The sequence below is a fragment of the Papio anubis genome, chromosome 5 (assembly GCF_008728515.1).
Source record: "Papio anubis isolate 15944 chromosome 5, Panubis1.0, whole genome shotgun sequence".
Taxonomy (NCBI): domain Eukaryota; kingdom Metazoa; phylum Chordata; class Mammalia; order Primates; family Cercopithecidae; genus Papio; species Papio anubis.
The window spans coordinates 55,560,115-55,572,893 of record NC_044980.1 but is presented as its reverse complement, the minus strand read 5'-3'; the positions used below and the strand labels follow the sequence as shown (position 1 = coordinate 55,572,893).

At 36.9% G+C, this 12,779-nt stretch overlaps 1 protein-coding gene across 6 annotated transcripts in view; it reads left to right on the top strand.

The window, feature by feature from the left end:
* ERCC8 (ERCC excision repair 8, CSA ubiquitin ligase complex subunit) overlaps positions 1–12,779 on the top strand; it is an 85,628-nt gene that overhangs the window by 48,260 nt on the left and 24,589 nt on the right. For all 6 annotated transcript variants that reach the window (XM_031666184.1, XM_031666180.1, XM_031666185.1 and 3 more), the window contains one exon: positions 697–821. In XM_031666184.1, coding sequence (XP_031522044.1) covers positions 697–821 — 125 coding nt within the window. The remainder of the gene's footprint in view (positions 1–696; positions 822–12,779) is intronic.

Sequence of the window (12,779 nt, the reverse complement as noted above, 5' to 3'; positions counted from 1 at the left end):
ATGATTGTTTAAGTTTTTAAACTAAAAAACTATGTATTTTTAAACTAAAAAACTATATAAAACAATCATAGGTTTTATATAGTTCATCCTAATATATTTCATATGTTAGAATTTATATGGTTTTTTTTAAAAACCTTATGAACATGTAAACTATATAAAACATGTTTTATATGTTTTTAAATTAATTAGGCTGTTTTAGAATTATGCTTTCTCGAACTTGTTAATTTTGAAAGTGATATAAATTTTGAGACTACAACAGTCATCCTTCCCATTAAGGTTTTTTTTTTTTTAATGGAAAACACTAGAATTACTGATTTTAATAGTCCATGGAGTTATTTTTAGGTTAGCAATAAAAATATAAGAGAGATGAAAGGCATTTAATTTTAAATTTTAGTGTTAAGCTACACACTTAATTGAATTTCATGGCACAGCTTCCTTGCTGGAAAAAAAAAAAAGTATGTTTGGCAGAAATTTTTTTCCTTTTTTCTTGTTTTCCTCTATTTTTATGGTTCTGACTTATATAGTTTATCCTATTCAAATAATCTGAAGGGTTGGTTAATTTTAAGTATAATCTACTTACATTTTTTAAGTAACTCAAGTAGTTGTCCTTTAATATGTTTAAATAATTATATCATCAAACATTAAATAGGTCCTGAATACAAGAACAGATGAACTGAACCATATTTTTCATTGCAGCAAACACTGCTCATAATGGGAAAGTTAATGGCTTATGTTTTACAAGTGATGGGCTTCACCTCCTCACTGTTGGTACAGATAATCGAATGAGGCTCTGGAATAGTTCCAATGGAGAAAACACACTTGTAAGAGATTTTTAAGTATATATTTGGGTATAAATTAAGAAATGGATCTGTGACATATAATTGATTTTTTTTTAATATATGTAACTCATTTATTCCCTTTGAATGACAACTCTTTTTAAAAATGTGTTTCCATTACGTGGACTAGTAATTCTCAACTCAAGACAACCCACCCTTACCCACTACCTACCACATTCCCCCTAACTAGCAGAGAATCACTGTTCTACTGAGCCACTGTTCTCAATGGGAGTGCAAAGTGTAGTAGAGATAACTGTTCTCAATGGAACTGCAAAGTGTAGTATGGAAAACAAGACTGAGGACCACTGATATAAATTAAAGATATTAAGCTAAGTAATCAAATTTTATATAGGTTGTGTATCCCTAATCTGAAAATCTGAAATCTGAAATGTTCCAAAATCTGAAACTTTTTGAGTGCTAACATGACGCACAAAGGAAGTGCTCATTGGAACATTTCAGATTTTGCATATTCAGATTAGGGATGTTCAGGCAGTAATGCAAATATTCTAAAATCCAAAATACTTCTAGTCCTCATCATTTTGGATGGGGATACTTAACCTGTACTATATATGACTTGTAAGCAAAATTCACAATGAATTTTATGGTGCTAGAATATGTAGTACTTTATTTAAATACTACCGGAATAAATATATTTTGAAGGTGCTATATTCTTATGTGACTATTAATACTACTGGAATAAATATATTTTGAAGGTGCTGTATTCTTATGTGGCTATTAATTTCTGATACTTATGTATGTTGTAGGCTTACCAGGTATGCCTATGGTTTAGTAATTTTCAGAATAAACTGCTAAAAGCTTATAATTTGGTGATAATAATAATAGCTAATATTTATTGAGAGCTTATATGTCAGATACTGTGCTAATAATAATTAGCATTTAATTTGCCAGGCAGTATTAGACAGCAGTGGGCAAAACGTGAAAAAGTCCTATCCTCATGGAGCTTACATTTCAGCAAGAGGATGAAAGGCATCAATCAATTAATAGATGGACAGATGGATAAATTATATATTAGATTGAGTAAGGACTATGAAGAAAAGCAAAGCAAAGAAAGGAGCACAGGAAATATTGGGAAGTTGGAGTTGCTGTTTCACATAGGGCAGTCAGGGTAGGCTTCACTAAGGTGACATTTGGCCTGAAGGAAATGGGGAAGTGGCTCATCAGTTGTTTGCTGAGAGATATCATTCTAGTCAAGAAAGAAAAAAGGTTCAAAGACCCTGAGGCGAGAACTTGCTTGGGATACACAAGGAAGAGCTAAGAGGTTCTTGCCTTGGAATATGAAGGGAATAACAGATGAGGAACAGAAGGAACTAGGGTGCCAGAGCATACAGGCCCTGCAGGCCTTTGTAAGGGCTCAGGCTTTTCTCTGGATGAAATGGAAAGCCACTGAAGGCTTGTGAGTGGAGAAGTGACAGGATCACTCTGGAAGAGTAGCTGGGCATGTGTGTCAAAGTTTAATGTGATAAATATAAATGGTACTGAATGTATATATAAATTGTTCATGTGGTTCTATTCCTTTTTCTTTCCTTCTTGAAGGTGAGTCTCATGCCCTTTGGATTTTTTCTATTAAGTCCATATCTAAAATAGTGTGTTGAAAATGGATAATACATTTTAGAGTGGACTTGATCAAAGTAAAAGTAATTCATGCATAGATGACTAGGGTATCCCAGAAACTGACCTACATAGAATACTTACAATTGATACCAGAAAAGATTACTTTAAGGGAAAACACACTGTCTTCATATTTTTAAAGAGCTATCAGAGAGAACCAGTCCTGCCATTTAGTAACTTCTTTTTTTTTCACTTTAAAGTTGAAAGGCCAGGCATGGTAGCTCACGCCTGTAATCCCAGCACTTTGGGAGGCCAAGGCGGGTAGATCATGAGGTCAGGAGATCAAGACCATCCTGGCTAACACGGTGAAACCCCGTCTCTACTAAAAATACAAAAAATTAGCTGGGCGTGGTGGTGGGCACCTGTAGTCCCAGCTACTCGGGAGGCTGAGGCAGGAGAATGGCGTGAACCCAGGTGACAGAGCTTGCAGTGAGCTGAGATCGGGCCACTGCACTCCAGCCTGGGCAACAGAGCAAGACTCCATCTCAAAAAAAACAAATAATTAAATAAATAAAATAAAATAAAATAAAGTTGACAGATGAAATGGTACATATGTATGTACAGCATGATGTTTTGAAGTAAATAGAATATATACATTATAGAATGGTTAAATCTAGCTAATTAACAAATGTATTATCTCATGGTTATTTTTGCAATAAGAATACTTAACATCCACTGTCTTTGCATTTTTCAATAACACAGTATATCATAATCAACTGTAGTCACCATGCTGAACAATAGATCTCTTAAACCTACTCCTCCTATCTAACTGTAATTATATATCCTTTGACCAACATCTCCCCAAAACCCCCTTTCTTCTAACCACCCCAGCCTCTGGTAACCACCATCTACTCTACTTCTAAGAGATCAACTTTTTCAGATTCCACATATGAGCAAAATCATGGAATATCCATCTTTCTGTGCCTAGCTGATTTCACTTAACATCATGTCCTCCAGGTTCATCCCTGTTGTCACAAATTACAGGATTTTCTTCTTTTTATAGCTGAATAGTATTCCATTGTATATGTACACTACATTTTCTTTATCCATTCATCATTGATGCACACTTCGATTGATTCCATATCTTGTGAATAATGTTGCAGTGAACATGGGGGTGCAGGTATCTCTTTGACACACTGATTTCATATCCTTTTGTTATAAACCCAGTAGTAGGATTGCTGGATCATGTGGTAGTTCTATTTTTAATTTTTTGAGGAACCTCTATACTGTTTTTCTAATGGCTTTTCTAATTTACATTCCCACCAACATCCTTGCCACATTTATTATCTTTTGTCATACTGATAAAAGCCATTATAACAGGTGTGTCTCACTGTGGTTTTGATTTATATTTCCTTGATGATTATTGATACTGAGCATTTTTTTGTGTACCTCTCTTGGCCATTTGTAATTCTTATTTTGAGAAATGTCTTTTCAGGTATTTTGCCCATTTTTTAATAGGGCTATTTATTATCCTGCTCTTGAGTTGTTTGAATTCCTTATATGTTTTGGATATTAATCAAATATATATGGTTTACAAATATTTTCCCCTATTCTATAGGTTGCCTCTTTAATCTGAGGCTTATGTCCTTTACTGTGCAGAAGTTTTTGAGGTTAATGTAATCCCATTAATCTATGTTTGCTTTTGATGCCTATGCTTTTGAGGTCATATCCAAAAAGCCATTGCCCAGACCAATGTCATGGGGCTTCTGTCTTGTCATTTTCTACTAGATTTTTATTTTCAGGTGTTATATTTAAGTCTTTAATCCATTTTGAGTTGATTTTTTTTTGTATATGGTGAGAGAGAGGATTTACTTTCATGTTTCTGCATTTGTAGATCCAGTTTTCCCAATACCATTTATTGAAGAGATTATCCTTTCCCTATGTGTGTTCTTGGCATTGTTGTCAAAAATCAGTTGGCTGTTCAATGGATGGATTTATTTCTAGGCTGTATACTGTCCATTGATTCGTGTGTCTGTTTTAATGCCACTATGATGCTGTTTCAGTTACTGTAGCTTTGTAGTATGTTTTCAAGTCAAATCTCAGCTACAGTGTGATGCCTCTAGCTTTGTTATTTTTTCTCAGGATTACTTTGGCTATTCAAGTTCTTTTATGGTTCCACATGAATTTTAGGATTGTTTTTTCTATTTCTGTGAAGAACGTCATTGATATTTTGATAATGATTGCATTGAATCTGTCGATTGCTTTTGGCAGTATGGATATTTTAATAGTGTTAATTCTTCCAATCCATGAACACAGATGTATTTCTGTTTATTTTTTGTTTAATTTCTTTCATCTGTGTTTTACAGTTTTCAGTGTAGAGATCTTTCACCTCCATGGATAAATTTATTCCTAAGTTTTTTGGGGTTTTTTTGGTGTGTGTGTATATGTGTGTGTGTGTGTGTGTGCGTGTGTGTGTGTTTTAGATGGAGTTTCGCTCTTGTTGCCCAGACTGGAGTGCATTGGTGCAATCTCGGCTCACCGCAATGTCCACCTCCTGGGTTCAAGCGATTCTCCTGCCTCAGCCTCCCTAGCCCGCCAGCACACCCAGCTAATGTTTTATATTTTTAGTAGAGACAGGGTTTCGCTATGTTGGCCAGGCTGATCTCGAACTCCTGACCTCAGGTGATCCACCCACCTCGGCCTCCCAAAGTGTTGGGATTACAGGCATGAGCCCCTGCGCCCAGCCAGTATTTTTCTATATAGCTATCGTAAGTGGGATTGTTTTCTTGACTTCTTTTTCAAATTAGTTCGCTGTTAGTATGTAGAAACACTACTGGTGTTGGTATATTGATTTTTATATTCTGCAACTTTACTGAATTTTTTTACTAGTTCTAATAGTTTTTGGCTTGAGTCTTCAGTGTCTTCTATAAGATTATGTCATCTGCAAGTAGGGACAGTTTAACTTCTTCCTTACCAATTTGGATGTCTTTTATTTCTTTCTCTTGACTAATTGTTCTTGTTGGGACTTCTAGTACTGTGTCGAATAGAAGGAGTGAAAGTGGGCATCCTTTCTTATTTCAGATTTAGAGGAAAAGCTTTTCACTTTTCCCCCATTCTGTGTGATGTTAGCTTTGCGTTTCTCATATATGGCCTTTACTATGTTTAGGTACATTCATTCTATACCTAATTTGATGAGAGTTTTATCATGAAGGGGTTTTGAATTTTGACAGATGCTTTCTACGTGTCTGTTGAAGTGATCACATGCTTTTTACCCTTCATTTTGGTAATGTGATGTATCACATTTGTTGACTTGCATATGCTGAAAAATCCTTGCATCCCTGGGATGAATCCCACTTTATCATGGTGAGTAATCTTTTTAATAAGTTATTGGAGTAGATTTACTAATATTTTGTTGAGGATATTTACATCTATGTTCATTAGGACTATTGGCCTGCCGTTTTCTTTTTTTTTTTTTCTTTTTTTCTAAAATGGAGTTTGCTCTTATTGCTCAGGCTGGAGTACAGTGTCGCAATCTCAGCTCACTGAAACCTCCACCTCCTGAGTTCAACTGATTCTTCTGCCTCAGCCTCCCGAGTAGCTGGGATTACAGGCAAGCACCACCACACCCAGTTTTTGTTGTTGTTATTTGTTGTTGTTGTTGTTGTTTTTGTATATTTAGTAGAGATGGGGGTTTCACCATGTTGGCCAAGCTGGTCTCGAACTCCTGACCTCAGGTGATCTGCCTGCCTCGGCCTCCCAAAGTGCTGGGATTACAGGCATGAGCCACTGCATCTGGGCTGTAGTTTTCTTTTTTGTTGTTGTTCCTGTGCCATCTTGGTATAAGGGTATTGCTATCCTTGTAGAATGAATTTGAAAGTATTTCCTCTTCAGGTTTTTAGAAGAGTCTGAAAGAATTTATACTAGTACTTCTTTAAAGTTTGGTAGAATTCATCAGTGAAGCCACCTGGCTCTGGACTTTTCTTTGATGGCAGACTCTTTATTCGTGATTTAATATTCTTACTTATTAGCCTGCTCAGATTTGTTGTTTCTTCATAATTCAGTTTATTTCTTCTAGGCTATCCAATTTGTTGGTATGATATTGTTCCTAATAGTCTCTTATGGTCCCTTGTATTTCTGAAGTATATCTGGTATCAGTTGTAATGTCTCCTTTTTTATCTGTGATTTTATCTACTCTCTTTTTTCTTTTTATTAGTCTAACTAAAGGTTTGTCAATTTTATTTCTCTTTTCAAAAAACAACTCTTCATTTCCTTCAACTTTTTTTTTTTATTATACTTTATGTTCTAGGGTACATGTGCACAACGTGCCGGTTTGTTACTTATGTATACATGTGTCGTATTGGTGTGCTGCACCCATTAACTCAACATTTACATTAGGCATATCTCCTAATACTATCCTTCCCCACTTCCCCCACCCCACAACAGGCCCCAGTGTGTGATGTTCCCCACCCTGTGTCCAAGTGTTCTCATTGTTCAATTCCCACCTGTGAGTGAGAACATGCGGTGTTTGGTTTTCTGTTCTTGCAATAGTTTGCTGAGAGTGATGGTTTCCATCTACATCCATGTCCCAACAAAGGACATGAACTCATCCTTTTTTATGGCTGCATAGTATTGCATGGTGTATATGTGCCATATTTTCTTAATCCAGTCTGTCATTGATGGACATTTGGGTTGGTTCCAAGTCTTTGCTATTGTGAATAGTGCCACAATAAACATACGTGTGCATGTGTCTTTATAGCAGCATGATTTATAATCCTTTGAGTATATACCCAGTAATGGGATGGCTGGGTCAAATGGCATTTCTAATTCTAGATCCCTGAGGAATCGCCACACTGTCTTCCACAATGGTTGAACTAGTTTACACTCCCACCAACAGTGTAAAAGTGTTCCTATTTCTCCACATCCTCTCCAGCACCTGTTGTTTCCTGACTTTTTAATGATTGCCATTCTAACTGGTGTGAGATGGTATCTCATTGTGGTTTTGATTTGCATTTCTCTGATGGTGAGTGATGATGAGCATTTTTCATGTGTCTGTTGGCTGTATAAATGTCTTCTTTTGAGAAGTGTCTGTTCATATCCTTTGCCTAGTTTTTGATAGGATGGCTGAGATCCAGCCACTGCACTCCAGCCTGGGCGACAGAGCGAGACTCCATCTCAAAAAAAAAAAAAATTTTTTTTTGTGGGAATCTAAGTCTCTTTGTATGTTTCTAAGGACTTGCTTTATGGATCTGGGTGCTCCTGTACTGGGTGCATATCTGTTTAGGATAGTTAGGTCTTCGTGTTGAATTGATCCCTTTACCATTATGTAATGGCCTTCTTTGTCTCTTTTGATTTTTGTTGGTTTAAAGTCTGTTTTATCAGAGACTAAGATTGCAACCCCTATCTTTTATTGTTTTCCATTTGCTTGGTAGATCTTCCTCCATCCCTTTATTTTGAGCCTGTGTGTGTCTCTGCATGTGAGATGGGTCTCCTGAATACAGCAAACTGATGGGTCTTGACTCTTTATCCAGTTTGCCAGTCTGTGTCTTTTAATTGGACCATTTAGCCTGTTTACATTTAAGGTTGATATTGTTATGTGTGAACTTGATATTGTCATTATGATGTTAGCTGGTTATTTTGCTCGTTAGTTGATGCAGTTTCTTCCTAGCATCGATGGTCTTTACATTTTGGCATGTTTTTGCAGTGGCTGGTACCAGTTGTTCCTCTCCATGTTTAGTGCTTCCTTCAGGAGTTCTTGTGGGGCAGGCCTGGTGGTAACAAAATCTCTAAGCATTTGCTTGTCTGTAAAGGATTTTATTCCTCCTTCATTTATGAAGCTTAGTTTGGCTGGATATGAAATTCTGGGTTGAAAATTCTTTTCTTTAAGAATGTTGAATATTGGCCCCCACTCTCTTCTGGCTTCTAGAGTTTCTGCTGAGAGATCCACTGTTAGTCTGATGGGCTTCCCTTTGTGGTAACCCAACCTTTCTCTCTGGCTGCCCTTAACCGTTTTTCCTTCATTTCAACTTTGGTGAATCTGACAATTATGTGTCTTGGAGTTGCTCTTCTCAAGGAGTATATTTGTTGCGTTCTCTGTATTTCCTGAATTTGAATGTTGGCCTGTCTTGCTAGGTTGAGGAAGTTCTCCTGGATAATATCCTGCAGAGTGTTTTCCAATTTGATTCCATTCTCCCCATCACTTTCAGGTACACCAATCAGATGTAGATTTCGTCTTTTCACATAGTCCCATATTTCTTGGAGGCTTTGTTCATTTCTTTTGACTCTTTTTTCTCTAAACTTCTTTTCTCACTTCATTTCATTCATTTGATCTTCAATCACTGATACTCTTTCTTCCAGTTGATCGAGTGGGTTACTAAAGCTTATGCATTTGTCATGTAGTTCTCGTGTCATGGTTTTCATCTCTATCAAGTCGTTTAAGGACTTCTCTACATTGGTTATTCTAGTTAGCCATTCGTCAAATCTTTTTTCAAGGTTTTTAGTTTCTTTGTGCTGGGTTCGTCCTTCCTCCTTTAGCTCAGAGAAGTTTGATCGTCTGTAGCCTTCTTCTCTCAACTCGTCAAAGTCATTCTCCATCCAGCTTTGTTCTGTTACTGGCAAGGAACTGTGTTCCTTTTGAGGGGGAGAGGCATTCTGATTTTTGAATTTTCAGCTTTTCTGCACTGCTTTTTCCCCATCTTTGTGGTTTTATCTGCATTTGGTCTTTGATGATAGTGACGTACAGATGGGTTTTTGGTGTGGATATCCTTTCTTTTTGTTAGTTTTCCTTCTAACAGTCAGGACCCTCAGTTACAGGTCTGTTGGAGTTTGCTGGAGGTCCACTCCCGACCCTGTTTGCCTGGGTATCAGCAGCAGAGGCCGCAGAAGAGTGAATATTGCTGAACAGCAAATGTTGCTGTCTGATCGTTCCTCTGGAAGCTTCATCTCAGAGGTGCACCCAGCTGTGTGAGGTGTGAGGTATCAGTCTGCCCCTAGTGAGAGATATCTCCCAATTAGGCTACTCGGTGGGTCAGGGACCCACTTGAGCAGGCAGTCTGTCCGTTCTCAGATCTCAAACTCCATGCTGGGAGAACCACTACTCTCTTCAAAGCTGTCAGATGGAGACATTAACATCTGCAGAGGTTTCTGCTGCCTTTTGTTTGGCTATGCCCTGTCCCCAGAGGTGGAGTCTACAGAGGCAGGCAGGCCTCCTTGAGCTGTGGCTGGCTCCACCCAGTTCGAGCTTCCTGGCCGCTTTGTTTACCTCAGCAATGGCGGGTGCCCTTCCCCCAGCCTTGCTGCCACCTTGGAGTTAGATCTCAGACTGCTGTGCTAGCAATGAGGGAGGTTCCGTGGGCGTTGGACCCTCTGAGCCAGGTGCGGGATATAATCTCTTGATGTGCTGTTTGCTAAGACCCTTGGTAAAGTGCAGTATTAGGGTGGGAGTGAGCTGATTTTCCAGGTGTTGTGTGTCACGGTTTCCCTTATCTAGGAAAGGGAATTCCCTTCCCCTTTGCGCTTCCTGGGTGAGGCGATGCCTTGCCCTGCTTCGGCTCTCACTCCTTAGGCTGCACCCACTGTCCTGCACCTACTGTCTGACACACCCCAGTGAGATATACCCAGTACCTCAGTTGGAAATGCAGAAATCACCCATCTTCTGTGTCGCTTATGCTGGGAGCTGGAGGTTGGAGCTGTTCCTATTCAGCCATCTTGGTGCCACCTCTCTCACAAGTCTCCTTCATCTTTTATATTATTTGTCCAGTCTGTATTTTATTTATTTCTGTTATGATATTTGTTATTTCCTTTCTTGGACTAATTTTGGGTTTACTTTGCTCTTGCTTTTGTAGTTCCTTGAGATAACAACATTAGATTGTATTTGAGGCCTTTTTTTCATATAGACATCTATTGCTATAAACTTCCTTCTTAGAACTGCTTTTGCTGTATCTCATAGATTTTGGTAGCTATGTTTCTGTTTTTATTTTTCTCAAGAAATTTTTAAATTTCTCTTTTAATTTCTTCGTTGACCCATTGCTTCTTCAAGAGCATGTTGTTTAATTTTTGTGTACTTGTGAATTTTTCAGAGTTCTTCCTGTTGTTGATTTCCGGTTTTATATCATTGTGGTTTGAGACAATACTTGATATTATTTCCGTCTTTTTAAATTTGTTATGCTGTGTTTTATGGCTTAAGATAGGATCTATCCTAGAGAATGTTTTATAGTCAATTAAGAAGAATGCGTATCTTCAGCTGTTGGATGGAATGTTCTGTATGTGTCTGTTCAGTCCATTTGGTCTGGAGTAGAGTTTAAATCTTATGTGTCTTTGTTGATTGTATATTAAATCTTATGTGTCTTTGTTGATTTTATATGTCAGAGTGATCTATACATTGCCAAAAGTGGGGTGTTGAAGTCTCCTGTTATTTCATTACAGTCTATCTCTCCCTTCAGATCTATTAATATTTGCTTTATATATTTAAGTGATCCAATATTGAAAGCATATGTATTTACAATTGTTATGTCTTCTTGCCGAGTTGATCTTTGTATCATTATGTAAAGACCTTCAGTGTCTCTTTTTACCATTTTGACTTAAAGTCTATTTTACGTATTTAAGTATAGCTTATCCTGCTCTCTTGGTTTCCATTAGCGTGGAATTTTTTTTTTCCTACCTTTACTTTCAGTCTGTGTGTACCCTTAAAGGTAAAGTGAGTCTCCTGTAGACAGCATATACATTGGTCTTGTTTTCTTATCCATTAATCATTCTATGTCTTGTGATTGAAGAATTTAATCTATTTATATTTAAGTTAATTATTGATAGGCAAGGAGTTACTAGTGCCATTTTCTTCATTGTTTTGTAGTTGTTTTGTAGATTCTCTTTTCCTGTCTTACTGTCTTCCTTTGTGGTTAAGTGATTTTCTCTAATAGTGTTTCTATTCCTTGTTTTTTGTTTTTAGTGAATCTATTATAGGTTTTTGCTTTGTATTTACAACAAGGTTTATAAAAAACATCTTATAACAGGCTATTTTAAGCCGATAACAACTTTACTTTGATCTCACACACACAGACACACACACGCACATACACAAACCCTGCACTTAAACTCTACTTTCCCCACCTCATATTTTCAATTTTGAATGTGGCAGTTTATATCTTTTAATATTGCATATCTTACAACAAATTATTGTAGTGATTATTATTTTAAATAGTTTTGTCTTTTAACCTTTATGCTAAAGATATGAGATTTACACACCACCATTACAGTATTAGATTATTCTGAATATAACTGTGTACTTCTACTAGGAAATGTAATACTTTCAGATGTTTTTGTGTTATACATAAGGATCCTTTTCTTTCAGCTTGAACTTCCTTAGCATTTCTTGTAAGACAGGTCTGGTGGTGATGAGCTCCCTCAGATGTTGTTTGTCTGGAAGTCTTATCTCTCCTTCATTTCTGAAGAACAACTTTTCTTGGTATAGAATTCTTGGTTGGCAATTTTTTTTTCTTGCAACAATTTAAATATATCATCCCATTATCTCCTGGCCTTTAAGGTTTCTGCTGAGAAGTCTGCAGCTAAGTGTATTGGAACTCCATTATGTGTTATTTGCTTCTTTTGCTACTTTCAGGATTCTCTCTTTGGCTTTAATCTTTATTTGCATTGAATGTGAAAAGATACCTTTGACCTTCTTGTACTTGAATATTTGTATCTTTCTCCCAGTTTGGAAAGTTTTCTGCTATTATTTCTTTAGATAATCTTTCTATCCCCTTTATCATCCTCTACTTTATTCCCAATAACACATATGTTTGCTCTTTTGATGCCATCCCTTAAGTCCTATAAGTTTTCATTTCTTTTCATTATTTTTTCTTTTTTACCTATCTTCAAGCACACAGACTCTTTCTTCTGTTTCCTCAGTTCTGCTATTGATGCTCTGTATTGCATTCCTTGTTTTGTTTATTGCATGTATCAGCTCCAAGATCTCTCTTTGATTTTTTTACAAATAATTATTTTAATCTCTTTGTTAAATTTCTCATTCCAGTCACTTACTGTTTTCCTAATTTCATTGAATGGTTTCTCCGTTTTTTGGTTTGTTTTGTTTTGAAGTTTCGTAGGCTTCCTTAAAAGAGCTGTTTTTGAATACTTTATCAGACCTTTCCTATATCTTCATCTCTTTAGGGCCAGTCACTGGCATCTTATTTTGTCTTTTTGGTGACATCATGTTTCCCAGATTGCTCTTCGTCCTTGTGGTCATTCATCAATGCCTGAACATTAAAGAAGTAGATACTTATTTTAGTCTTTCCAGTCTGGCTTTGTCTGGGAATATCCTTCAACAATAAGCCTGTCCAGAGATTCTGGGCTGTTCATCTGGTGTCATCCCTAAGCCCTTGACAA